The sequence below is a fragment of the Alosa sapidissima genome, chromosome 3, assembly GCF_018492685.1.
Source record: "Alosa sapidissima isolate fAloSap1 chromosome 3, fAloSap1.pri, whole genome shotgun sequence".
In the NCBI taxonomy this organism is placed as follows: domain Eukaryota; kingdom Metazoa; phylum Chordata; class Actinopteri; order Clupeiformes; family Clupeidae; genus Alosa; species Alosa sapidissima.
In genome coordinates this window covers 2,708,759-2,735,467 of record NC_055959.1, presented here as the reverse complement: position 1 = coordinate 2,735,467, position 26,709 = coordinate 2,708,759, and the positions used below count along the sequence as shown (strand labels likewise).

The 26,709-nt window shown below is 43.1% G+C and overlaps 3 protein-coding genes across 8 annotated transcripts in view; 2 read left to right on the top strand and 1 right to left on the bottom strand.

Annotated features, from left to right (window-relative positions):
- dnm2a (dynamin 2a) overlaps positions 1 to 16,639 on the bottom strand; it is a 35,199-nt gene extending 18,560 nt beyond the window's left edge. For 3 of the 4 annotated variants that reach the window (XM_042087792.1, XM_042087794.1, XM_042087793.1), the window contains exons 1-10: positions 16,183 to 16,639; positions 8,283 to 8,356; positions 8,004 to 8,153; positions 5,507 to 5,710; positions 4,532 to 4,630; positions 4,151 to 4,311; positions 3,771 to 3,913; positions 3,011 to 3,146; positions 1,226 to 1,293; positions 258 to 396 (exon numbers count right to left, since the gene is read on the bottom strand). In XM_042087792.1, coding sequence (XP_041943726.1) covers positions 258 to 396; positions 1,226 to 1,293; positions 3,011 to 3,146; positions 3,771 to 3,913; positions 4,151 to 4,311; positions 4,532 to 4,630; positions 5,507 to 5,710; positions 8,004 to 8,153; positions 8,283 to 8,356; positions 16,183 to 16,343 — 1,335 coding nt within the window. In that variant the 5' untranslated portion in view covers positions 16,344 to 16,639. The remainder of the gene's footprint in view (positions 1 to 257; positions 397 to 1,225; positions 1,294 to 3,010; positions 3,147 to 3,770; positions 3,914 to 4,150; positions 4,312 to 4,531; positions 4,631 to 5,506; positions 5,711 to 8,003; positions 8,154 to 8,282; positions 8,357 to 16,182) is intronic. The other variant, XM_042087796.1, reaches the window with a different exon arrangement.
- Positions 16,640 to 16,977: 338 nt separating this feature from the next.
- Positions 16,978 to 20,448, top strand: qtrt1 (queuine tRNA-ribosyltransferase 1). The gene is made up of 9 exons (XM_042087797.1): positions 16,978 to 17,305; positions 17,564 to 17,632; positions 17,758 to 17,896; positions 17,992 to 18,186; positions 18,505 to 18,643; positions 18,751 to 18,826; positions 18,935 to 19,044; positions 19,276 to 19,360; positions 19,479 to 20,448. The coding sequence occupies exons 1-9, from the start codon at positions 17,003 to 17,005 to the stop codon at positions 19,629 to 19,631; spliced, it is 1,269 nt and encodes a 422-aa protein (XP_041943731.1). The 5' UTR covers positions 16,978 to 17,002; the 3' UTR covers positions 19,632 to 20,448.
- Positions 20,449 to 21,279: 831 nt separating this feature from the next.
- Positions 21,280 to 26,709, top strand: part of LOC121705838 (potassium channel subfamily T member 2) — a 74,796-nt gene continuing 69,366 nt past the window's right edge. For all 3 annotated transcript variants that reach the window (XM_042087106.1, XM_042087105.1, XM_042087107.1), the window contains exon 1: positions 21,280 to 21,644. In XM_042087106.1, the coding sequence (XP_041943040.1) occupies positions 21,556 to 21,644 (89 nt within the window). In that variant the 5' untranslated portion in view covers positions 21,280 to 21,555. The remainder of the gene's footprint in view (positions 21,645 to 26,709) is intronic.

Below are 26,709 nucleotides of genomic sequence, written 5' to 3'. Positions count from 1 at the left end.
TCGCCCCGCCCCCCCACCCCCCACACCCCAACCACACATACACACCCATAACCCCCCCCCCCCCCCCCCCACACACACCATCTCCATCCCAGATCATCTACCCTTAACTCTCTCCCAGACTAAACACTACTATGGTGGACACGGCAGTGTGAATCACCCCTCACCGACTGGTTGGAGGCTCCCTGTGGCCAGGCATAGGGGTGGGGGGGGGGGGGGGGGGGGGGGGTGGATTGGCAGACCACCGCCCCCTGCTGTACCTTGCCGGTGCAATCCCTGACTGTGTTGATGAGCTCCTGAATGACCAGATCGATACATTTGATACAGGGCTCTTTCACCTTAACGATCTGCTTTTTCACGATGGCTTCGAACGCCAGGTCTGGAGTGAACAGGCCCGTTCTGAGAACGCACAAGAGGAGACAGACAGACAGACGGAAAGACAGACAGACAGACAAGCCAGACAGGGAGACAGAGGCAGAGTGACAGGCAGACAGAAGACATGAGGACCCAGTGAGACAGACAGACAGACAGACAGACAAAGCAGAGACGAAGAGAGAAAGAGAGACAAGCAATTTGATAGCATTTCGTTAAAATAGATGAGGACACATTCCAAACACATGTACACATGGGGAGAGGTTTGCACAGTTGTGTTGGGAGAGAGAGGAAGAGGTAAGAAGGAAACCAGCAAACGAGCGAGAGAGAGAGAGAGAGAGGGAGAGGAGAGAGAGAGTGAGAGAGAAAGAAAGAAAGAGTGTGTTGGGAGAGACAGAAATAAGTAAGAAAAACAGTCAGGTGGCAAAATGAGCAAGATAGAGAGCAAGAGAGAGCAAGAGAGAGAGAGAGAGAGAGAGAGAGAGAGAGAGAGAGAGAGAGAGAGAGAGAGAGAGAGAGAGAGAGAGAGAGAGAGAGAGAGAGAGAGCGTGATGGGGGAGAAGGGAATACACATGTTAAGATCTCCACATAAAAGCACTACTCTAAACATATCCAGAGACTGAACGATGGGGACAGAGGGTTCTAAGACATATCAATGGCATGTCCAGCATGTCCAGGGGGGGGCAAAGGGAATAGGGGGGGAGCAAAGGGAATAGGGGGGGGGGGGGGGGGTGGTGAGCGCAGTGATGGCATGATGAAAGGATGAGTGTGCCTCTCTACGGGTGTCCCTCCTCTTTGCTGCGCTGGGCGTTAAGTTAGAGGGGGAGACGGGGAGCTGGGCTCTGGCCAGACTTGCCTGACGCCGTGGACGTTCTTGATGGCGTGGCTGATCTCCTTCCTCAGTTCCTTCTCGTCAAACACAATCTGAGAAGGGGAACGGAAAGGAGACGGCGTGAGTCATGGTCTCAGAGAAACCACACACACGCAGAAAACACAGGGTTCCCACTCTAAGTCAAATGTAAAATTCCATGACTTTTCCCTAACAAAAAAAACTGAATTTCCATGACTCATAATGAATGGTACAATATACTGACCAAAGATTTCAGAGCAGCCGCGTACTAGTGCTCAAGTATCTTGGACTTTTTTTTAGAGCAGAAGAGAAATACATGGGCATTGAATAACCAAAGTTGGGCTAACCACAACAACTCAAGCAAGCAGTAAAGCTAATGACCAGATATACACCAATTGTGAGTGGAAATATTTGTATTGGTATACATGTTTATTTATATATGTATTTTGGCAAGTAATTTTTAAACTGCTACAACAAAATTCCTTGATATTCCACGACTTTGCCCCCAATCATGATAACCAGGGTAGGAATTTCACGGCGGCCACGACGGCCATGGCCGTCGTAGCCCCTTGCGTTGGCCGTGAAGCCCCTTTGAAAATCATAGGTTTACAGGCCACGGTGGCCTTGGTGCCCCCTTCTTTCAATATTCTGCTTTGTGTCCTACTAATAGCGATTTTTATTTAGCCTGTGGCCTGTCAAAATAATCTTAGCATTCACAGCGCAAATTAATTTAGTCTTTTACGCAGTAGAGAAAGTGACAGCGCAAGAAAGTGCGTCCAAATTCACCCATTCTTCTCAGTTGAACTACTCGTGAACTAGCCTATTCATCACACAGACATCACAAGTATCACATGAAAGAGCTTTTTCTCAGCTTTTAAACGATGTTAGCCGATAATTGCTGTGTTGAACGGTTCGCGAGAAAAGTAAATAATATAATTTAATTTAATAATACATTCTACTGAAGGTTTTGCGTCCATGATCTCCCTACCCATTCATCTCGGTAGAATACTTCACGAACCCTTCTTTTAACACATGACAAACCACATATCAGAATAAACAGCAGACCTTACCGAACACAAAAGTGTAAAGCAGTCCCCTGTACAGTTAGACATTCCAGAGTAATCCAGTTTTGAATTTGCAGTAAATTTTGACATGCATGGATGTCTCCAAATTTGGGCTTTAAGTTTTACAATGTGTTTAAATTGTTCCACATGATTTCATAACGGGCCAAATACAAAATAAATGTTACAAATATCGCCTAGATATTGGTAAATCAGAGGACAACTGACTAAGAGTTTGTGAAAGTAGCCTTAATGATCACAAAATGCTAAGCATGCATCTAGGCTATTTGAGTTTCTTAAAGCTGAGCTGTGCTTAAATTTAAATTGTTCAATACATGATTTCATAGCAGGCCAAATATAAAATACATTTTATATATAGCCTAGATATCTGTTTTTATTAGATGATCAGATGATTTACAGTTATATGTAATATGTCATGTTTCATGTTTTTGTAATGTTTCATACAATGATGCAGGTCTACTGCAGTGAATAGGCTAAATAAAACTTTGATAATTTTTTTATAGCCTACTACTGTATAGTTAACTTTGGCCTTGGTGCCCTGACATGTGGCCTTTGTGCCCCCCAGCAAATATGCCCAACTGAAGGCCAAGTGGCCTTGCCCCCAGAATGGGGAAATTCCAAGCCTGATGAGAACGTTCCCTGACACACACACGCACACGCACGCCAATCTGGTCCTTAACCAATCCAGAGGGTAAGATGGACGCATTACCTTGACCAGCTCAAAGGGGAAGCGCTCGTGAAAGATGCGGTTGATCTTGGCTCCCCCCGATAGCTCCTTAGTGTCCACCTGGTCCCCGGAGCCCTCAATACGCTTCTCAAAGTCCACTCCGAACTGCTGCACCATCCTGCAACGGCAAGGTCGAATGGCGCTCCATGAGAGTCCAGGTGATGTTCAACTATGTTGTGATATATATGGCACGCCTTCAACCCCCGAGATGCCCTTACTCGCCAAACACACCTCCCAGTCCGAGGACCTCCTCAGAACTACATCATGTGACTTCTGAGAAAAAAAAACCTCAGGAACAAGTAGCTCCCCTCCCTCAGTCACACTAGTTCAATCATGGAGAAAATCAGGCCTGATTATTTTGTTCCATATTGAGATCCCGCTTATTTAGCACTATTTAATGATTTCATCCATTTTTTAAACTTGAAAAAGATCACAGTAGATAGGTATCACAGGTATATTATGCTATTATTCTATATAATAAATATAATTCAACTTTAAAACAAATACAAACTAAAGGCAAAAAAAGATCACGTACACAACAGTTACCACTGTAAACTCAAGGGGTGCGTTGGATATACAGTAACTCAAGACAAAATGAAAGCATTATTACAAAATGGAATACAGCAAAATGATCATTATATTTTGATTATGTTGTTTTTTATAATCATTGGAAGTCAATACTGAAATTGATTGGATCAATAAGATTAATGGCAGCGTCCATTTCAGGGCGTAGTCTACTCACTGGAGGAGAGCCTTAGTCTTGCGGGTGGGGTCGTCCGGCCTGAAGTTCTTGAACTCCTCCACCTCCTTCTCTAGGGAGAGGAGCTGAGACTGCAGCTTGCTACGTAGGCCAGGCAGCGTGTCACGGATGTGGTTGGTCAATTGCTGGTGGAGACAAGTCATTTTATCTTAATTTATTTAATTTGTTTATTTGATAGGGACAATGCTCATTGATTGACAGGCAAAATGCTGTAAATAAACCAGAGTTAGCTGTGCATGCTAATTTTGATCCGTTGTGCTAAAAAAACCAAATGGCTAATATTTTAGTGTTGGTGGACAAAAGACTATAAAAAGCCTCCTCCTCCTGTGGACTGAGTATGAATCCAGCAGGAGGCAGCACACCTGGTTGAGGGTCTTCTGCAGGTGTGGGGTGCCCATGCGCTCAGCCATGTGTCTATAGCTCGGGTGCGACAGGAAGAACTTCCTCTCAGCCGCCAGCGCAACTTTGATGTCCTTTCTACCATCAATGTCCTTCTGACTGCGGTTCACCACCCCAATGTAGCCTGTGGCATGCAAACACACACACACACACACACACACAGAGACACACACACACAAACATACACAGGGTGAGTTTTGGGCAGAACTATGCCGTCTCTGGGTGTGTGGGCACATAGGTGTGTGTGTGTGTGTGTGTGTGTGTGTGTGTGTGTGTGTGTGTGTGTATGCATAAACATGTGTGTGTGTGTGTGTGTGTGTGAGCGTGTGAGGGAGTGTCCATACCCCTGCGCAGAGGCAGCAGTTTGTTTTCCAGGATATCTCTGGCGTCTGTCCCTTCGTCCATCAGATCCAGTTTGGTAATGACGCCAATAGTGCGCAGCCCTGGGGAACAGGTCAATACAATCAGCTCTCACTCCTCATCCCTCCCACAACTGGACACACTTATGGTGGAAATGACTATGCACTTGCTAGGATTGTCATCTGCATCACATCCAGTACATACAAGATGCATTTACTATCATAAGCACAACATTTGCCTGTGTGAATATACATACAGTAGCAATCATAATGTATATTAAGACTTTTGTCCAGTGCTCAAAATATACACAGCAGACAGGATCAACATAAGGAGTGTTAGTAGAAATGAGTGCACACTCATTAAGCATACAAAATATATACCTGGTATAGTATTAGTAATGTATTTATTTACATGTGTGAATGTAAGTATGTGTATTATCTCTACAATACAATGATTAATCGATTAGTTGTTGACTTTTAAATTAATTGCTAACTATTTCGATAATCGATTTGTGTCATTCCAGGCATATGAGGTGCTGCCATCAGGCAGAATGTATAGGGTGCTGTCCTTACAAACCAACAGGGCTCGCAAATCATTTGGCATTACACTGCTGAAAAAGTTAGAGAAAATAACTTGATCCTTTCTGTATGATAATACTGCACTTTGGTATAATATTAAAATATCTCTGATGATATTGCACCTTACTATTAAGATAATCGTCAGATTAATCAACTCTGAAAATGATTGTTAGTTACAGCAATTTTGCCAACGTCTTTCAAACACCATGTGCTCCGCACGAGACATGCAAGAGCAGATTCCATGATATCTTAGTTTGGGTAAAGACATTTCTTTCGTAATGAGTGCTTTTGTACATGTACTCATGACAGCTATCTAACTAATTGGCAGGCGTGTGGGGACTGGCTGGCGGCAGCCTCGTCCCTCTCCCTACGGGGTCCTACCCTGTGGGTCCACCTCCTTGGCTATCTTGAGTGCGTCCGAGTTGGCCAGGTCCTGGTTGGCGGGCGTGACGGCCAGGATGAGGCAGCTCTCCTTGGTGATGAACTGCATCAGCATTTCCCTGATCTGGAATTCAATGTCCACAGGCTGGTCTCCCACTGCAACCTTCGTCATCCCCGGGAGGTCAATTAGGGTCAGATTCAAAACTGAGAGAGAGAGAGAGAGAGAGAGAGAGAGAGAGAGAGAGAGAGAGAGAGAGAGAGAGAGAGAGAAAGAAAGAAGCATGAGACATTTCTAATGAAGCGGCCATCACTAAGTGCTTATTTCTGTGTTTCTGTGTAAGACTCAAGCCTGTGCATGTGTACATTTTTGGTGTGTGTACACAGAGAGCAAGCACGCAAGCACACACACACACACACACGCACGCACACACTTCAGCACAGGTGTCTATGTTTACACTAGGACAAAGGCACCTGGGGAAACACTCTCAGGTGCGCTGTTTGGACAGTGTGTGTGTGCGAGTGAGAGTGTCGGTAGTGTGGGAGGTTGTACTTGTCTGCATGTTTGTGTAATTCCTAGCTATAGTCTCCTCTGCACTGTAGCTTAAATACAGTCTCCTCTGCACTGTAGCTTAAATACAGTCTCCTCTGCACTGTAGCTTAAATACAGTCTCCTCTGCACTGTAGCTTAAATACAGTCTCCTCTGCACTGTAGCTTAAATTCTATTGCTGTAGCTGTAGCTCTGTAGCTGAAATGTTATTCTTTTGATGTAAGTCACTTTGGATAAACGCGTCTGCCAGATGAATACCTGTAAATGTACGTGTGCACCCGCGCGTGAGACAGAGAAATAGAGAGAGTGTGTACAGGGTATACAGCGGGGAAAATAAGTATTGAACACGTCAACATTTTTTTCAGTAAGTATACTTCCAGTGAGGCTATTCGCATGAAATGTTCACCGGACATTAGTATTAACTTAGGTAATCCACACATATATAAAAATCCAAACATTAATGTCTAAAAGGATACAAGGAAGTTTATTGTCACATGCATATAGTTACTGGAAGTAAGAAATGCAGTGAAATTATGTCAAATTATGTAAAAGTAGTGTTATGAGTAAAAAAGTGGAATGGCACAGGGAAAAAGTATTGGACACGCTAAGAAAAAGCAGTACACAAACGGAAGGAATGGCAAAGAACAAACTGGAATCTATAAATAGTTCGAGAAATTATCCCTCCTATCTGTGCAAATTGATATAAGCTGGGTTAGTACATACTGGTGGGCTATAAAAAGGTTTTTTGTTAGCAAGGTGTCACACAAGTAACATTTCATGATGGGTAAAAGCAAAGAGCTCTCCCAAGATCTTTGCAACCTTATTGTTGCCAAACATATTAATGGAACTGGTTACAGATGCACTTCAAAACTTCAGAATCATCCAGCAAGCAGTATTGGAGCCATTATTTGCAAGTGGAAGGAACATCACTACATCATCAACTGGCCATGCACAGGATCTCCTTTCATGATTTCTGACCAGGAAGTCTGAAGGATAGTCAGAAGAGTAGCCCAAGAGCCAAGGACCACTCTGAGAAAGCTCCAGAAAGATTTGGAGGCAGCAGGTACAATTGTTACAGAGAAAATCATAGGTAATGCATTCCACCGCCATGGCCTCTATGCACGCTCATCAAGCATGATTCTATTGCTGAAGAAAAACATGTCGAAGCTCGTTGAAAGTTTGCTACACAACATTTGAACAATCCTATGAAATACTGAGAGAATGTATTCTGGTTAAAAATGTAACTTTTCGGATGTCATACTACACACCATATTTGGAGGAGAACTGTGCATCACCCTAAAAATACCCTACCAACAGTGAGGTTTGGAGGTGGTGGCATCATGGTGTGGGCTGTTTTTCATCTCATGGTACTAGCAGACTTCATACAGTTGAAGGAATGATGAATGGAGTCATTTTGTTCTGGGAGAATCTTTACATCCACCAGGATGATGAGGATGAGACATGGCTAGACCTTCCAGCAGGACAATGATCCAAACCATTCAGCAAAGGAAACTCTCAATTGGTTTCAGAGAAAGGAAAGCAAGGCCCTGACTTCAATTCAATTGAACAGTTTTGGAAGTTAACTAAAGATCAGGATTCACAAGAGGGACCCCTGAAATCTTCATCATACAGGAAATGCCTTGAAGCGGTCATTACGAATAAAGGCTTTTCCACAAAGTATTTAAGAAATTTCAGCAGGCGTGTTCAATACTTTTTTCCTGTGTCATTCCACTTTATTGCACATAACTGGACCTATGGACTTTAATGTTTGGATTTTTTTATATGGGTGGATTATCTGAGTTAATACTAATGTCTGGTGAAAATTTCATGCAAATAGCCTCACTGGAAGTATACTTACTGAAAAAAAATGTTGACGTGTTCAATACTTATTTTCCCCGCTGTATCTATACGTGCATGTGTGTGTGTGCGTGCGAACACGTTAAGTTTACCATTAGGAGAGAAGACTTTGAGGTTGATGGGGATGGGAGAGATGCCCTTGTTGGAGCCTGTGATGCGGTCCGTCTCCGCCTCAATCTCCGACCGCACCTCCTCAAAGTCCACAAACTTTCTACCCTTACAGTGCAAGAACTCGGCATACTCTGTAGACAGTCACACACATAAGGATTAGACAGTTTGTGCCAAACAGGTAAAAAATGTACTGTATATGGATGGGATTCATTCAATCGTGGATCATATTAATCTAGTCTGGTCTGGCAGATTCCACTCACCTGCTTTATTGTTGACCAGCTGCAAAACAAGGGGCCTGCGAGTGACGATGCCGGATCCACGAGGAAGAAAGTCCCTAAAAAGAGAGAGAGCAAAAAAAGAAAGAAATGAGTGACGATATCTAGGTTGAGCATGCACAGTGTCTGTGCCCATGGTGAGAACATTTTCCTGTAAACTAGCCTGTGCATTGGGATCTGTTTAAATGTGTCTAGGGATGTAACGGCCTACACAAGCTGAAATAGTTTCAAAAAGTGTCCCATACACTTTTTTCTTCATGTTTAATTGGCTATGTGCTTATAGCTTAACTTATCCTACCATAACTTGAAGTTTGCTAATTCTGTTATTTGGATGCAATGAGTGAAACCAAAGTGAGCGTTCAAAATAAAACTTTAGGCTACTGTATTCTCCTGATAACGTGAGTGGAATGGATTTAATGTGGACGCGAAAATAAAAAGACGCAGAGTGGCTACATGATACAGTACACATTTTGCGGTGGAAAAGTTCCGCCTTTTAAAATCAGGTGTAGCCTAATCCGAATCGTAGTTAAAACCATCAATTAAACAACAGAATCAGTAGGGTACCAGTTTTGTTCCATTGTACCAGGCCTACTGTATGTCAAAAGCAGGCTCTGATGAAGCTGGGAAGATTAAACACACGGTTTCCACACCGCGGTAATCAACCGTGATAATCATGATATTTGAAATGAAAACGGTAATTGTTATAGTCAACATTTTTATCGCGGTTTACCATTATACCGGTAATCGTTACATCCCTAAATGTGTCACGGGTCAGGCAAGGATAATTCTCTGGGGGTCCACTCCACTCATAGTCTGGCCTTCCCTGCTGGCCCATTGACTGCTGAGTTACTTTCCCCAACCACTTAACCTACATACGGAAGAGCTATTTTCCAGCTGAATTTCACAGAGGAAGAACTGTGTGTGTGTGTGTGTGTGTGTGTATGTGGACATATATATATATATATATATATTAGTGTGTGTGTATTACATAAGTAGGCCTCGCACATCATTGATATTGATTCACAGATGATTGATTTTACCACTAATAAAGCAAGCACAGATTTTTTTTTAACTCATTTTTATTAGGCGACTATTCCAAGAGCAGGAATGCTTTCCACAGCTGGTGCTGTGGTGTGTTTCTGTACAAAACTACAAAAAAACGCTCGTCTCATTTGAGTGAGTAACTAACGTTACCCAAACACTACTAATCGGTCTTTGTTCTCATGTAGACCACAACTATGAGAAGCCCAGACGCCGCCCATCCAGTGGAGTGAGTCAGAGTGTCTACCCTGAGCAGACCCTGCTCTTGCACAGGACAGGACAGGACAGGACAGGCAGGTCCTAGCCAGACTCCAGAGGGATCACACAGCCTCACGGCACGAAACTAGGGTACGCTCTACATCTGATGTCAATCAAAGGCTCTCCTTACACCCCCCCCCCCCCCCCCCCACACACACACACACACACACACACACACAATCCAAACACCCTGATAGACTTGTCATGTACATGTGTACACACACACACACACTATAAACCTTTCCTGTACACACGTACACACGCACACACACGCCTTTCCTGTGTATATACACACACACAGACATTTTCTGTACACACGCACGCGCACACACAGGAGATGGATGGATGCTTGCACAAAATGACACAATTCAGAAGGGCATAAGCTTGACCCAGATCATATCAGACCAGAACCACCACTGGCCTGAGCTCCTCTGGCCCGCATACAGCAGCCTGTTCTGGGGTTGTCAGGAGGGTGAAGAGGGTGAGGAGAGGGGATGGTGCTACTGGGGTACACCTGGACATGCACTGACCCAGCGATGGAGGCTGAGGCCTGCCGCAAGAGGCAGTGCAAACAAAGCCTGACACCAGTAGTGTCTCCTCAGATCTTTTGACTTCAACAGACAGAGTCCGTCAGAGAGGAAATAGGAAGTCTCTTAGTAACCGCTGGGGAGAGTTGTTATGTGATAATCCATAATGGCCTTCAGAGATTTTTATGGGCCACTTTTATGGAGCACATATATATACACAAAGCGCATATGAACTCATAAATAACAGTGGAAAGGAAGGGAGGAAAGAACAAGAGAACAAACAAAAGAAAGAAGCGCCCATTACTCAGCTGACTCTATGAACAGCGTTTGACTTGTTACACATTAACCTGTGGGCAGAGTCTGAGAGTAGCCAAGTGGACGCTGGCCTAGGCGTGGACCAAGCGGTGCAGGTGAAGGGGCAGAGGGCCTGGCCGAGGAAAGGACACCAAGGACGCACAGCACAGAGGAGATGACGTAGACATCATTTCCCGGAACTGATAACAATAAGAACCAACTGCCGAAACTGTAAACAGCCCATGACTTCATGACAACATAATGACAACAGTAGCCCAACAACACTATTCATGTTTGTGCAATAGCTGTTTCTCAAAACCAGCCAATGAGAAACTGGCTTTTTGCTAGCACCACGGTTCAAGCGGAAGGAGGCTAGACAAAGCTAAATGGTGGAGGCTGACGACAAAAGCTGGTCACCGAGACAGAGGAAGCTTTGAGGCATGATGGAAATGGGATTCAATCTTCCCGCAAAGCATCCATGCCACAGTCACTGAAGCCTCCCCATCCAACACTTCAATAGTTCCCAATAGCTCACTGACATCAGGATCAAATGAACCTGTTAGCTTTCTGGAGTGAGATCAGAAAGAATCAGAGATGCACTTGTTCAGTAAAAAAAAAGTCATAGACACAAGCAATGACTACAGTAATTTCCTATTCTATTAGATACATCTAAAGTGTTTCATGCCAATGAAAACACAACAAAACTGTGTATTGACCACATCTGCTTAATAACCGCAGTTTATTAAACTTTACTTTATTATGTCAAAAAACTACATTACTATGTGGCTACAAGTGTCGGTGGCATGTATGAAACCACTCGGAGGTGGGTGGAGTGCCCACAAGGTGCCCAAAAGACCAATGATCGTACTTCTCATACTTAATCCAAAACCTTAAACCCTTAGTTCACAGGCGGGAGATTACAGTGAGTGCATGTAGGCAGTAAACAGCCAGATAAAGCCGAAATTACTCACTCCTCATAAAGCAGACCACTGTGAAACAATATAACCATAGAGGATGCTGAGAAATAAGCATATCTAGAGTGTGAGATTGAACAATATGACCATAGAGGATGCTGAGAAATGAGCATATCTAGAGTGTGAGATTGAACAGGACTTCACCATACAGATTGTCTTACAGTTTCCCGGAGAGGAAGGGGCAGGTGGGCCGATGTCCATTATTAATGTCTTGTAAATGATGGAGGAGGCAGAGCAGATTGTGTGATCATGTATTATGCAGTGGAAAAGACCAGCAGTCTGGGACACACACACACACAATCACACACACAGACGCACGCACAGACGCACGCACGCACGCACGCGCACACAGGTATTGAAAAGCCTCAATTGATCTCACAGTGGTCAATAGTTTCCATTTTGATTACAGGGTGGGAATCAAGTGCTTCTGGTTAGTGCATCTCTGACACCGGTCTGCCATGTTGCCGTTCTCCTTTCATCTCTACGCTCCACATGAAAGGGGAACGTGGTGGGGGCTTTGTTAAAGCAAGTCAGCTTTGATGTGGGACTGCTGAAACGTTTAGTGGCTTGGTGGTTGATGGTTGGCACAATGCAACAGATGAAATGCTAGTTCTCCCCCTGCCCGTAAAAGAATACAGTGCAAAAAGAGGTGGCAGCAGGTTCCTCAAAAGTTGCCTGCAGATAGAGGAAGCAGAACAAGGCCCGCAACAACAGCTAGAACAAAATAAAGAAGTGATAACTCCACCACTGATGGTTACAGATGATGTGGTGAGGCCCCCGTCACACAGCTTAGCTAAGTCAGCGTCTCACTCCTTACTCCACTCCTTATTTACATTTATTAATTTAGCACACGCTTTTATCCAAAGCGACTTACAGAAGGAGAATAGCATTCAAGCTACAGCATAGCTAGGAATTACTACTGCATCAGTCAATACTAGTACTAGAGGATAAGATGCCGACATTATCAGTGGCGCTAGTTAAAGAGTGGTAGGAGGAGAAGGTGGTAGAAGGAGGAAGAGGAGGAGGGAAGAGAGGGAAGTGCATGGTAAGTCCACGTTAGGTTTGTTAAGTTGTTAGAAGTGTTAGGAGAGGAGGTCTTCTTGGAAGGCAAAGAGGGTTTCTGAGTATGTGGTTGAGTGGCTAACTTTGGTAAATTCACTCAAAGTAAATAGTAAATCTCCTAATAGGAGGAACCTATTTCATTCTCCATGCAAAACGAAGCCATGAGGCTCGTCTAGATGGACGTTTACCATTTGCTTTCAGTGAACTCACCTTGGTTAGCCTCTCAACCACATACTCAGAAACCCCCATCAAACACCATTAAATTCTATTTCCCTAAACCACGCAGAACACCACTTGATGACGAAATGACCTCGAATTGAGACCAATGCAATTGGAGGCCATTAGTGCTGACTGTTCTAGAAGGGCCTGATGGCAGAGATGACTCCGGAACCATGCTAGAAGCACATTCTAATGACATTAAATGTGCCCCCCCTCCTGCCATTGTGCAAACATGAAATGGGGTAACTTTTTGTTCTTTAGAGTGCGGCTTTTTGAACACAGGCGTAGGACAATGAAAGGACACGGAGAGGGCTCGAGAGGGGAAAAAAACAATACAAACAGGCCATTGTTTATCTGGCCATTTTGTTCATGATTAAATAGAGATTGCTAATCAACGTTTTAGTGGTGACTCTGTATGGGTTAGTTTAGAGCAGGGTGTGAGCTATCGCTATTTCTCTCCCTCCTTCTCTTACTTGCTTACTCACACTCTCCACCTCTCTGTCCCTTTCACTTTCTCACTCTTTCTCTCTCTCACTCACACACACACACACACACATGCATAGTGGCCACACCCATTTGGGGCACAGATGCAATGCCTTGTTGCTGAGTCACGATTTTATTAGATTAAACCCTGAGACATGTGCTTTGCAGTATCAGGACAACCTCTCTTTTTACAGCTCCAGAGAATAACAGCCACCCAGTGTAAACTTAATCACACCCTGAGCACAGCGCTCCACATCAGGCAAACTCAATCAATCCACTGCACATAAATAACTATGCAGCACATAAGTGTTTTGTGAGCGTGGGCGACCGCCTGGCCAAGAATGCCCTCACTAGCAACAGCAAACCCACTTACTTTTGACAAAAGCGGTCAAGAAAAGCCTCTCTTTTAAGAAAAGGAAACATTCCCTTTCACTTGGCTGTTTAAATATTTAACATGAAATCCGTAGCTGCCATTGTGAGATGACATCACACTGGGTTTAAATAAGACTCAGAGAGGAGAGAGAGAGGAAAAGAACTGGGACAAAAACAGGTGCTGCCAGTTTTTCCTGCTTCTTTGAAAGGTCTCCTATCAGCGGTCACACCACCCAACTGTGGGGAGGAGCGCTGAGAGTCTAGGGAACCACGGAACAAGACCCACCCACCCCCACCATCCCACCAATGGGGATGCACCCATAGGGTACATGTGGACTGGTGGAAGATCATTAACCTGAGAAAAGAATCATCACATTGAGTGAAAACAATTCCAGGCATTCTATTTCGACTTTGTGATGAAAAACATCAGCTGAGGTGTGAGAGACTTCACATTTACAGAGATGAAAGGTGACAAAAGCTGCATCGAGCCATTGACACAATCTTTCACAGCAATTGACAAAAAACCTCCAGATAGTGTATACTTCCGTGGCCTACACTGGCACTTTTACAGTATATTACACTTTTACAGACAGAAAGTAGTCTATAGTGGCTGAGACCAAGATCTTGCAACAACGCAGACAGTCTGCTGTGAGTGACCTCAGTCCTGCTATGCTTCGAGTGAGGTCAGCCTTTCAGCCTTTCCTTCATGTCGCCCCATACAACTAGGCTATGTACTGGACTGGCATGAGGGAGGACTTTGCACTTTACATGCAAGCTTATAGGGGAGTGTGTTGACAATGGATTTCTGTGTTCCTGTGCCTAAATGGGAACCATAAAAAGAACAAGGACAGGGAGGTGAGGGGAAGGGAAGGGGTGGATGGTGGAAAATGCTACACTCCTGATTTGTTGTTTTTCTGAATTGGTAAACCTAGATGATTGGAGAAGGTGACACTTTAGCCTATCTCAGCAGCAATCTTATTTGATTGACAGAAGGGGAAACCCACGAGAAACAAACACTATATGACATCTGACAGTTGGCAGATTTTCATGCAAAATATCTATTGATTCCCTATGTTTTTTGTACAACCTGTATTAATGCACTGCATACATTTCCAATGATCTGTAAAAGGCACAACTGTATTAAATTACACTAAATAAATAAGCTACTAATAAGGATGTAACATCTACAGAGGCAAATTAGTAATCACCCAGCTACATGTAATTGTTCCAAAAGCATTGCATCATTGATATTGTTCTAACTAACTTACATTTTAATATTGGACAAACATGTCAAACCTCTCCATTCACAACTGTCATATAGAATAAACACTACCTACTTGCTGGCCATAACATTTCATCGTGCACATTTTGAAAGACAAAGTGGCAAAGGTGTCAACAGGTTTTAAACACGTTCACAATTTTCAAAGGATGATATTCAAACTAACAAGCCCTACATGAGACTAAACATTAAAGCTGTAAATTACAGTGAACTGTAAAATAAAACGACGATTTGGACACACTGCATTATTCGCAAATAAAAACTACTGGAGAGGAAAACTAAATGTTCGCAGGAAGTGCCTAGAGGCAACAATATGTTGCAGCCTTCCTCTTGCAGTCTCTCCTGCAGTCTTCCTCTTTCAGCTTTTCATTCCCTTTCAAAATCAGGACACAGGGAAGACGACCCAAGGCTGCTGGCTCATCTAGGCGTGTCTGCAGATTATAAATAGTCTAAGCGGCCCCACACCTAAGTTTACCTGCGCGCTTAGTGTAGGCCCTACCATCAAAATATCAGCTGACCCGGGAGTGGTTTGCTATAGGTGCATAAACACAATCGAATAACAATCCAGTTCACGTTAAATGTAACCCAGTTACGGTTGTATGAGGTGTAATGAAAAAAAAAAACGCTTCAACTGCATTGCACTTCCAATGCAGGAAGTGCTTCCACTGGTTACACAAGTGTCATTCGAAACTCACATACAGCCCTGCAGCCGGTTGCACCAGTTGAACATAATGGTTATTTCCGAAGGTCTGTTGCAACAATGCTGTGACAGGTGGTAGACAACTATATTGACAAATAAAACCTGCAACATCATGCATATGATGACGGGTTGGCCACAAACAGAAGTTACATTAGGTACTCTGCAAAGACAGCCGACTCTTGTAGCAAGTGGCGAGAGTCGTCTCGATCTCCGCTGTCATTCTCTAACCATCACATAAGGTCTGCACGGCTGCGTTTCTATTTTCGTCTTTTCCCAAAAAAAGTTTGACGAGCCTTAAAATGCAACGTTACAAAACATAGCCTTGTGTTTTCTATGTTTCTTTTACTAAATATATAAATAAACCAGACATTGTTCAGAACAGAAGTTGCCTGCCAAACAAATTTCACATTCTCTCTACATCTGGGTTGTCTCTAACAGACCTTCCATTTCAATGAGTCTGGGCGAACACATCAGCAGATTCAATGTGCGATAAAACCTCACTAGTTCCTTGATACAATTATGAAAGCCCACGAAAACGAAATAACTACTCCGATGGACTCTGACTAAAATCACAAATTTGGTTTGTATAAAACTGCAAATAACTAGTTACCTAGCAGGCTAGCATTAGCTGGCTACGGACGTTAGCTTCCTAGATAGCAAGCTACAGTCTACTAACCTTCCAACGAAGTTTTCCAAAACAGAGCTTTTTCCAGCGCTTTGTCCACCGACCACGGCTATCTGGGGCAAGTCCAAGTTACAGCTCTGTCCAATTGAACTGAAAGCATCCTGAAGTTGATTGATCAGGGGGATCAATTCCTCCATCCCCCGGTTCCCCATGGTTTCACTACGTTAGATTCGTTCGGTTTCCGCAAAGCTAGCAAGCCTGTTAGCACACTACAGAGGTGCTCGGGTTACTCTAGGTGTTCAGTTATAATTTTAACGTAACCCTGTCCTCAAAAGGCAATTGAGCAATTGCATACCATATCGCATACAATTACATAAAACTATTTGTGAACTACAATACGTTACCGTTAAAATCTAGCTAACAAAATAACTTATTTTGAGAGCTCAATTTGTCATCGAACTCAGACATCAACACAGACCGTCTGGCCCGGGTCCCCAATGTTAAGGTGTCTAGATATCTGCCTGAATGGGAGGGAGACGTGAGAGCGTTTTTCTCATGTCTGATTGTCTGGGTGAGATTAGCCCAGACTAGCCCAAGAGGAATCTAAAAACGTCTTGGGAAATTAAAATGTACACAAATGATGAAATGAAATGCCTTTGATTTCGGGGGAAAGTTGTCATTATTATTTATGGGATGTTTTTAAGTAGGCCTACCCTTCTTAGTATGATTAACTGTTCATTCGGATAACTTTTTAAAGCAAACACTGGCTGATTGTTTTTTTTTTTAGTTCTGGGGCCAAAAAAAAAAAAAAAATTCCGTACTTTGTAATTTCCTGTTATCCTGCTCACGTGGACGTCATACCCCATCCAAAATGGCAGCGCCCAGTAGATCAGATGAACCATTTGGAACTGAAGGCGTTAATACAATTGAAGCAAACGAAATGTGTTCGAAGAAGGCTACGGCGTTGGCACCTCTTGCTCTGCAAATCGTAGCTGAATGTCCCGTGACCAAAGCCAGAGTCTGCGATCTCGCTTTGCCACACTGTATAGTGAATACACCGGTGTTCATGCCTGTTGGCACTCAAGGAACACTCAAGGGAATCACTGTGGATCAACTAGAGGACCTTAACTGTCAAATATGCCTCGGCAATACGTATCATTTGGGTACAAGACCGGTATGTATTTACTGCACGGTTAACCACGTAGGCTACTATTTTCTTAAAGTCCCTGTACATCTTCTGTTCAGTTTTAAAAGTGGGCTACTTTGTCATAATTGCACAAATTATATGGTGGCATCACAAGAACAACTCTTGCACTCTAGGGAACTGAAACGAAATAGAAAATACAGATGATATAACAGATGTGTAGCCTAATGGATGCATCATGCATTGACTCTTTGCATGTTTTTATTAAACATGTTGTGTTATTTACAGGGTCCTCGATTATTTGATAAGGCAAATGGCCTTCATGGTTTCATGAACTGGAAAAGAAATCTTTTGACGGTGAGTTTAATGAATTGTTTATTTAAAGTTGCACTGTTCTGGCAGAAAACTATATTACCAATGGTATGCAGAACCCTTAATGTCCATAATTATATTTCATGCCACGTAACCTTAATTGGAAGTAGGACAGTGGGGGTTTTCAAATGGTGTCTCTGGTTGAGCTGTCGGAAGTCACAGAAGAGGGAGTGAAGTTTCGGTCCCCATATGATGGCAAGGAAATCCTTCTCACTCCGGAGGAGTCAATCGCCATACAGAACAGTCTTGGTGTGTTCCTCTGTCCTTTCAAAAATGCTACGTTGTCTCATCATTTTATGATACAATGTTTTCCATTGCTCAGTGAATCCAATGTGTTTTATCAGGGTCTGACATAATGATGCAGCTGGATGATGTGGTCAGCAGCACTGTTACAGGGCCTCGAGTGGAGGAGGCCATGCATCGGTCGATTCGCTGGCTGGACCGCTGCATAGTGGCCAACAAGAACCCTGATCGGCAAAATCTATTTGCCATCATACAGGGCGGTCTTAATCCCCAGTTACGCAAAGCATGCTTAGAGGGTGAGATACAACATGCCTTTCAATACTTTAGTATCATTCTGTGTTATTCATGCAAGTGAGCTAGGTTTTATTTTTATTGTTGTAATTATGGATTAAATTAGTTGAATGAAGTCCTCCTTGTTTAACTGAGATACCAGCGTGGGCTATTTCCACTACAATCCTTTGGCTGCACTGGTAGAGTACAGTGCCAACATGAAGATCATTCAGTACTGTGTTAAAAACTGGCTTCAGTACCAGTACTGACCAAAAATTAATATAGTACTGCATTGAATTTGGTGTTTTAAACAATGAATCTAAATATGAATGTGTTTCTGACAGAGATGACAAAACGAGACGTCCCTGGTTTCGCCATCGGGGGCTTGAGTGGCGGAGAGGAAAAGGACGATTTCTGGAAAATGGTGACCCTCAGCACAGACCACTTGCCCCGCTGTAAACCCCGTTACCTGATGGGTGTCGGGTATGTCCCACTTCTGCTCTCCATTTTTTTTTCTCTTCAAGTATTAGTAGGTTTTGTTGTTTGTCTTCTTTTCCCGTGTTAGTCATGTGTGCTTGGTGTGTTGACAGATATGCAGTGGACCTGGTGGTGTGTGTGGCTCTTGGGTGTGACATGTTCGACTGCGTCTTCCCCACTCGCACGGCGGTAAACATCAGACTGAACACAGATTTCATAACATGTTATTCCTCTGATTAATATGATGTGGGGATGACTACATCTATTTTGATGCATTTTGTACTCTGTGGTATGTAGAGGTTTGGCTCAGCGTTGGTTCCCTGGGGATCTCTGCAGCTAAAAACGAAGCAGTTTGCTAAAGACCTCCAGCCCATAGATCCAGACTGCAATTGCCCCACCTGTAGGAGGTATAGTGATTTGTTTGAATTTATGATGTCCTGTCGTCATGTTTCCACTGATATTGTAATATTAGCCACAAAGAATTTGACGATGGAGTCAAACTGAGTTATTTTAGTTTGGCGACAGACATGAACTCTAAGCCTGGAATGAGTAGTTTAACACACACATAATTTGTGCCGAAGTATTAATGGAGTGATCTACTTGGTCAAGTCTGTAAAATTGTTTTGTGTTTAAACCAGACACACGCGGGCCTACCTTCATGCCCTGCTCAAATGTGATACAGCAGGAATGCACCATATAACTGTCCACAACATTTCTTACCAGGTATGTTTCTCCTGATTAAAAACATGTCATGCAGCATTTGTACATAAAGTCTGTAAGTAAATGTGCTATATCGTACACGTGTGTGTGATGGTAATGTAATTTCCTTGTCTCTCTCCAGCTTACCCTGATGCGATCAATTCGTCAGAGTATTATTGAGAGCAGGTTCCCTGAGTTTGTCAAGTCCTTCATGAAGAGAATGTTCCCTACGCCAGACCAGTACCCCAGGTGGGCTGTGGAGGCGCTTGCTTCAGTAAACATCGCCCTGGACTAACCTTTGCAGGCTGCCCAGCAGCTGTTGTCTTGTAGTGACACTGAAGAAAAATGGACCTCCATTTGTATCGCTCAGGACTCACTTTTGTTTAAAGCAACAATTCCAAACATGTCTCATTTTTACCCACTTTGCTTTTTACTTTTCCTTCTTTTTACAGTTTTTATTTCATTTTCATCTCCTCAGTTTTTTTTTGTGGTACAATTTTTTAAAAGACATATTTCCTGGGACAGAATTTCATCAACATCATGCTCAAATATTAACAGGACAAAAAAATGAATTAAGGAATTCTCAAACAAAGAATTTTCTATTTTATATTCAGCAAATAAAACCTTTAATGTCCATTTAGAATTATTTTTATTTTTGTGTTTGGTTACAGATGTCACAAAAATTAACTGCAATTTTTCAGGACCACATTATTCATGACCATCATCATTGTGGATGCAGCTTAAACAAAAGTAAATAGGCTTGTACCACTCAGAGATTTTCTGGTCTTAGACTAGGTGGTTCATATGGTCAGGTCTGTGTAGGGCCAAACCTTCTGCTGAAACTATTCTTCAGTCTGACTCTTCAAAGTGTTTCAGCACTGCAGTGCTTCAAGGTTGTATATTTTCTATATTAGATACTGTTTTATTAACATGCACTGTAAACAATAGACATCAATGTTGTCACTTAGTTTCATGTTCTTTCTGAACTTGATTGTACTATAACATTAAGCTTATTGTAGCTGTGTTCAAAGTTTGTTATTGTTTTCAGCGCAGTTCGTTTTGTTTGCTGTTTGTCAGCAAACTTATGAAACAGTTTATCAACAAGATTATGATTATGAAACATGAAAATTAGGAAAAATTCGTCCACCAAATTTCCCCCTAAAGTTTTCCACAAGGGGGCAGATTACGCAAGCTTTTCCCAGGAAGTGTGCACACCCCGAAACAAAGTTTTGTCGGTGCAATAGTCATTCACAAAACTATAAAAGCTGTTTTTAATTGCATTCTAAGAAGATAAATGAGAGCAACAAGTCAATGGCTTTAGCAGGCAGGCATTTGCGCCTCACATTTGCAATGAAGCACTTCCACTCTAGCCCGTAGGCTACTCAAATGCATGATTTAGGCCAATATATTAAACTAATATATTTGGAAGCTACCAGCTATTTAAACTGGATTAAAATGGCAACTGTCGACTGTTTCTGTGTATTGCGTTGCGTTAATTACATGATGGTGACTGAAGGAGCACTCATTACCTTTGATCTGTCTGTAATCATCACAGATGCACTTTTTACGTCATGCACACAGCTGGGAGGAGAGCGCAGTTGAAAATAAGTGTGAATGTCTGGTATTTACCGTATAGCTTGATCCACAAAGTCAGGGAAAGCGTGCTGCTTCTACACCTTATCAAATAGCTATAGCCCTTGCGTAAAAACGACCACGGCGTTAAAAGCAAATTTCTAACCCTCCTGAAATTAATTAATTAATTAAAATCTGTATTATATTGACTAATAAGCGTGTAGGTTAACTGTGTACGCATGTAACTGCATATATTTAGGCTAGTGTGCCAATTTATGCATTCCAGTGCCGTGATTTTGAATGTGGCTCCTAGTCATATTTCACAGGAACCACTCGGATCAAGGAACGGAACGAGTGATTGTTTAGGGTAATGGTTTTCCTGTCAGTTATGGTTTAGAAGGCAGTTTGAGCTGGAGGAGGCAACCAGTTGCGCACCCGCTGCGCCTGCCACGGCAAATCCACTACACGTTGGTGCAGTGATTTATTTTTTTGTGCTTTTCAGTGACGCCCAAATATACTAGCTTCGCATCAAAGATATGTATTTTATATCTAAATAAAGCAGATAACAATTGATAGCTTGCCACCAAGAGGACGGCACCTTCAATTTCCATTCCAGTTTCGTAAAATCGCATCCTTTGGTGAGGAGTATGGTGGAGCTCGAAAAAGAGGTTCTGCCGCTACCTCCACGGTACCGGTTCCGAGACCTGTTGCTGGGAGACTGGCAAGCGGACGACAGGTAAGAATTCAGTATCCCAAGAACTTAGTCTTTTCAGAAAAATGCTGATGATATGGTAGTTGTTCCCTCGATGCCACATCAGTGTTCTTTACACAAGAACTCGCTTTAATGGGGGGGGGAATGCAACTATGGCAACAGAAATGTTAGTGAGTGTGATGTTATGCAATTTGTTGTGAGCTGTTTAATGGCGCGTCCGTAGACAACTGTTGAATCTTTTAGTCAGCATCTAGCAACAGGTAGCCTAGGCTATTGGAAATGAGCAACACAGGGTGGTGGTTGGTAGTGCTAGCCTAGGCTAGTACATGTCTCAACTGATTGATGGAGACAAAATCCGGGTGAGAGTGTGTACTGTTTACCAGAAACAGTACGAGCAACTACAATGCAAAGCCAATAGGTTTTATATCACTTATCACTAAGCGTATGTCAAATGAGTCTGGCATGTTAGTGGGGTAATATTAAGTTAACACAAGCAAGACCACTGTCCAACATGCAAAAGCTGAAGATCCTACATTCTTGACCAACTGCCAATTGACATTATGTAAATGTACCAATATGAAATGTGGTTGGTTACAGTTTGGTGTCACAGTGAAAATTGTGTTATTATATTCTCATTTAGTTTTTGATTATTCACCTGGTGATTTTCAATTGAGGCAGGTATTCCATTATTGAAGCTAATGGAAAACCCAGTCAGGTTGCTAGGTGAGGAGTTAGAGTAAAAACACTTTAATACTTAACAAAGATAAGAATATGCTTTGACCACCGCCTCTGGTGCTTGTGAGTCGGTGTGAAAGAAAGAAAGGATAAACAACAGAACAGAATAGGTGAAAGCTGATGGAGGTAAAATGTGTGTGTGTGTGTGTGTGTGTGTGTGTGTGTGTGTGTGTGTGTGTGAGAGAGAGAGAGAGAGAGAGAGAGTCAGAGAGAAAGAGAGACAGCACCATTGGTGTAATGGTTGCTTGAAACAGCTTCGATTCTGACATTTCTCTGGAATTCCCTCTTTGGTACTGTATCTGAGCCGTATATCTGAGGTGTGATATTGTTTGCCTGACAGAGCAGGCTGAGTATGACATTGGTCCTTTGACTGCTGTATTTTCTGAGTCAATGCTCCCATAGAATGTAATATTGTGCTCAAGTGAAGTGTGTCATGTCATATAGATCAGAAACCGGTTAGATCACAGTAGCCTGGGCACTGATGTCTCGGTCTGGTGTATAGGTGTGTGGGTGTGCGCATATAGGTGTGTGGGTGTTACACATTCTACTCACTATTATCTAAGAGAGAGAGAGAGAGAGAGAGAGAGAGAGAGAGAGAGGATCCCCTCTAAATTATGGTTGGCTGCACCCTCAGAGAGAGAGTGGCCAGTTTGGCTTGGCTCTGGCTGCAATCATGTATATTCTCCCCCAACGCGTGCTTGAACAGCAGTGGAGCATCTTGCCCCATCTTCAGCAGAAGGGACTGAAGCAGAGCTGGAGAGTGTATATCTACCCCATAGGCTTATGGTTGTACAGTCACTTTAGAAGCATCTAAAATTAATGTAAATGTAAATACAGCATTATCCCCCAACCCATGTGGACTGGTGAGGGAGGGGGAGGGGGGATCGTGTCCCCCCTGTTAGTGGTGCATGTAGTGTTTACATGTTTACATTGTCCCTGGGGAGGGCAGCGTGACAGCTAGCTAACTGCTAATCTAGGGCTTTGAGCCACATGAGTCCCAGTCCCTGACCGCTCACCAGGTGCGCGCGGGGCCCAGAGAGGGCACGCTGAGTGACAGAGAGGGGGCGTGAAGGGTGGGGTCTCCTGCCAGCGATTTGTCAGGAGGGCCACGCTAACGGTGCCTGCAGTGCCCCGAGGTATTAGCAGATGTGAGATGGACTGCCACAGCAAAGGGAGTGGGGCTGATTAATCGTGACAGACAGGTTAATTCAGTGGCCGAAGCCTCCCGAGGTGGAGAGGGGTTGGTGGGGACTGGATGTGGGGGTCGGGGGGTTGTGGGGTGTGGAGAGGGTGTGTGTGTGTGTGTGTGTGTGTTGGGGGGCAGCTTGTCCGGCACGTCTGCCTTGTTCTCAGCTCCATTAATCTCAGCTTCAGAGACGGTGGTGCAATCCTACACATGCCACAACTCGCCCATACATACGCAGCACACACACACACACACACACACACACACACACAGATAGAGAGAGAGCCAGCCATCATTGCACAGTGACATCCAGCACACTCAGACTCCTCCTGCTGACCTCTCCCTTTCTGTACCTCCTGCCTCTCTGCTTCTTTTCCTCCTTTTCCTCATCCTTTTCTTTTCACTCTTTATCTCTTCCTCTTTTACCTCTCTCTTTTGCATCTCTCTCACTCTCTGGGGTTTTTCTCTAGTGACTGCTGAAGGGCCTCTCCACAATGAACACATCAGACGTGTTTCCACCCCCTCAACAGACTTAAGAGCTCTCCCTACCCTCAACACCAACTAACAACCCCCCCGGATGAAACAAACAAAGCTCTGTCTATCATTTCAAGTAACGACCAGAGCCTGGTCGTTACTTCCGCCCACCTTGCAGGTTAAAGACACTTCCTGGAGCTTAAATGGACATCAACCTCACAATCAGATTCAGGACAGAGGACTCTGTAGGGACATGGGTGTGATGGGGGCTGTTTAACCGCCTCTCATCCCTGTGAGCGACCTCTCTTTGGAGCCGTTTGCCAGCTGCACTCACCACACTCTTTCAGCCCAACTGCTGGTTTAAATACCAGATGCGCCCAACAACTATGAGCCGGCATAAATCCCACAGCAATCACATGTGTACATTATGCAGGCAGCGTTCAGGCATACAGCCCAGAAAAGCCAGGCAAATGAGCATGGCTCAATTGTGTGCACCACTGCGTTTGTATTTATGTGCTCGCTACACACACACACACACACACACACACACACACACACACACACACACACACACAGATTAAGAGTGTTTTGCGAGCAGGCAGCACAGTTTGAGGATCACACATAATTTCTCTCGGCTGAACTTGACTCCTGGCCTGTTGAGGGGGCGAGGGATCTATTATGAGCTCCGTCCCACTTAATCTCCACATCAAGTGTTGTTCAGGCCAGATGAATGCTAAATGGGTTGATGACAGGCTACCACTTGTGGCTACTGTCGGACAAAAGAGTGTTATGTTTAGGAAAGGAACAGATAACTGATAGAAGCAAACAAACAAAGTAAATAAATAATTGTATAAATTAATTATTTATTTAAAATAGTTTATATAGTATATATAATATATATATACACACACACAGTATGGTGTAGTAACTAATATTTCATTGAATTACTAATAGATATCTGGTAAGCAAATACAGTAATTTTCTGTGTATTAGCCGCCTTGTGTATAAACTACAGGACAGTGTTTTATGCTAGTTAAAAAAACAAAACCATATTACCGTTTTTCTCGATCGTTTTGATACCTGTGTCAACTCTGACATCACATTCTCAAAACAGTTAACACCCGTGTCTGAACAAAAGCACTCTGGACAAAATGACACATTTTGCTTGCAAAAGGCTGTTACTCTCTCAAAACACTTAAAACATGCAGCAAAAGCAAATCTTGCCTTCAAACACTACAACTTGTTGCCAATTCAAAAACACTCTTTAATCAATCATTAAACACTTGACAACAAAATGCAAAATCTAGTTCTCAAAATGAGCATTTTTGCTATGTCTGTTCCATTACTTAGTCATTTTTCTGGTATCAGAAAAAAACTGTGAAAAGACAAAATGTACTGAATACTGTAAAAACAGAATTTATTAATTCTTCCCAAGATGTAACTGTCATTGACATGTAAGACATACAGCAAACACCTAGCAAGATACTGTAAATTTCATTGAACTACAACTTTCATCGAAATAAACCTACAGTAAACACCTTTTGTACTGTTTTCTCCACCAAATAGGCAATACAGTACTTTGTCTAAATGTGCATTAGATCAATACTTGCAAATAGCAACACAAAACAGACATCTCTTATGTATAATGAATGATTGCTGATGGAAAAATTGTGCAAAGGAGTTTCACACAGGTGTATCAGAGATTTAGACTTATGCAAGGAATCTATACCACCTGTGAAAATATGTTTTCCTTTTGTTTAGCATGGGAAAACCAATAGAGTTTGGGGCTTTTGAATGACACCTGTGCTAACTGTTTTTCAAAAGGGTGTAAGAAATGTGTGAACCCAATGAAAATGTGTGAACACATTCGCAAGAGATGACTTCTGCAGTGCAAAGAAAGTAGTCATGAAGACCAAGTGGGTTCCAGTTTACTTAAGCAGGTAAAAGCAATCGAGAAAAACTGTAATACCATATTAACTTCCCTCGTGTACTTCATGGCTGAAGACATTTTGCAAAATCAATGTATAAACCTTGGCTAATAGTTGGAAAATTATGATACTTATTCAGTATAGAAACACTTTGTATGCATTCATTACATCTGGCTAGACTACTGGGATCACATTACTCCCATCCTCCAGCAGTTGCATTGGCTTCCTGTCCACTACCGCATTCATTATGAAATCCTTCTCCTCGTTTATAAATCCCTTCATAATCTGGCCCCATCCTATCAGACCTCCTCGCCCCGTACCTGCAAATACCGCACCCTTCGCTCTCCAGATACATGTCTTCTAGTAGTCCCCACATCTCGACTTCGCTCCATGGGTGACAGGGCCTTCAGTGTGGTGGCAGGTCCTAAGCTGTGGAATGCCCTGCCGCTTGTGATGCGCCAAAGCACAAGTATATCCACTTTTAGAACTCAGTTAAAAACACATCTTTTTATCTTATTTTCCCTGTTTTTATCAGTCTTTTATCTGTCTTTTTCTCTACATTTGGTTTTCACTTTGTGCTCAGTGTACTACTGTATGCCCTCTGAGTGTGTTTTATGTTTCCTCTGCATCTTGGCATTTTATGTACCTTGTAGCCTGTGTTTGTGTCTTTCCTATGCTTGTTCTCTCATTTTCCCTGCCTGAGTGTACTGTCCACGCTGTCAGTGAATCCAACCATGGATGTGATTGCATGCTTTATGTACTTCCT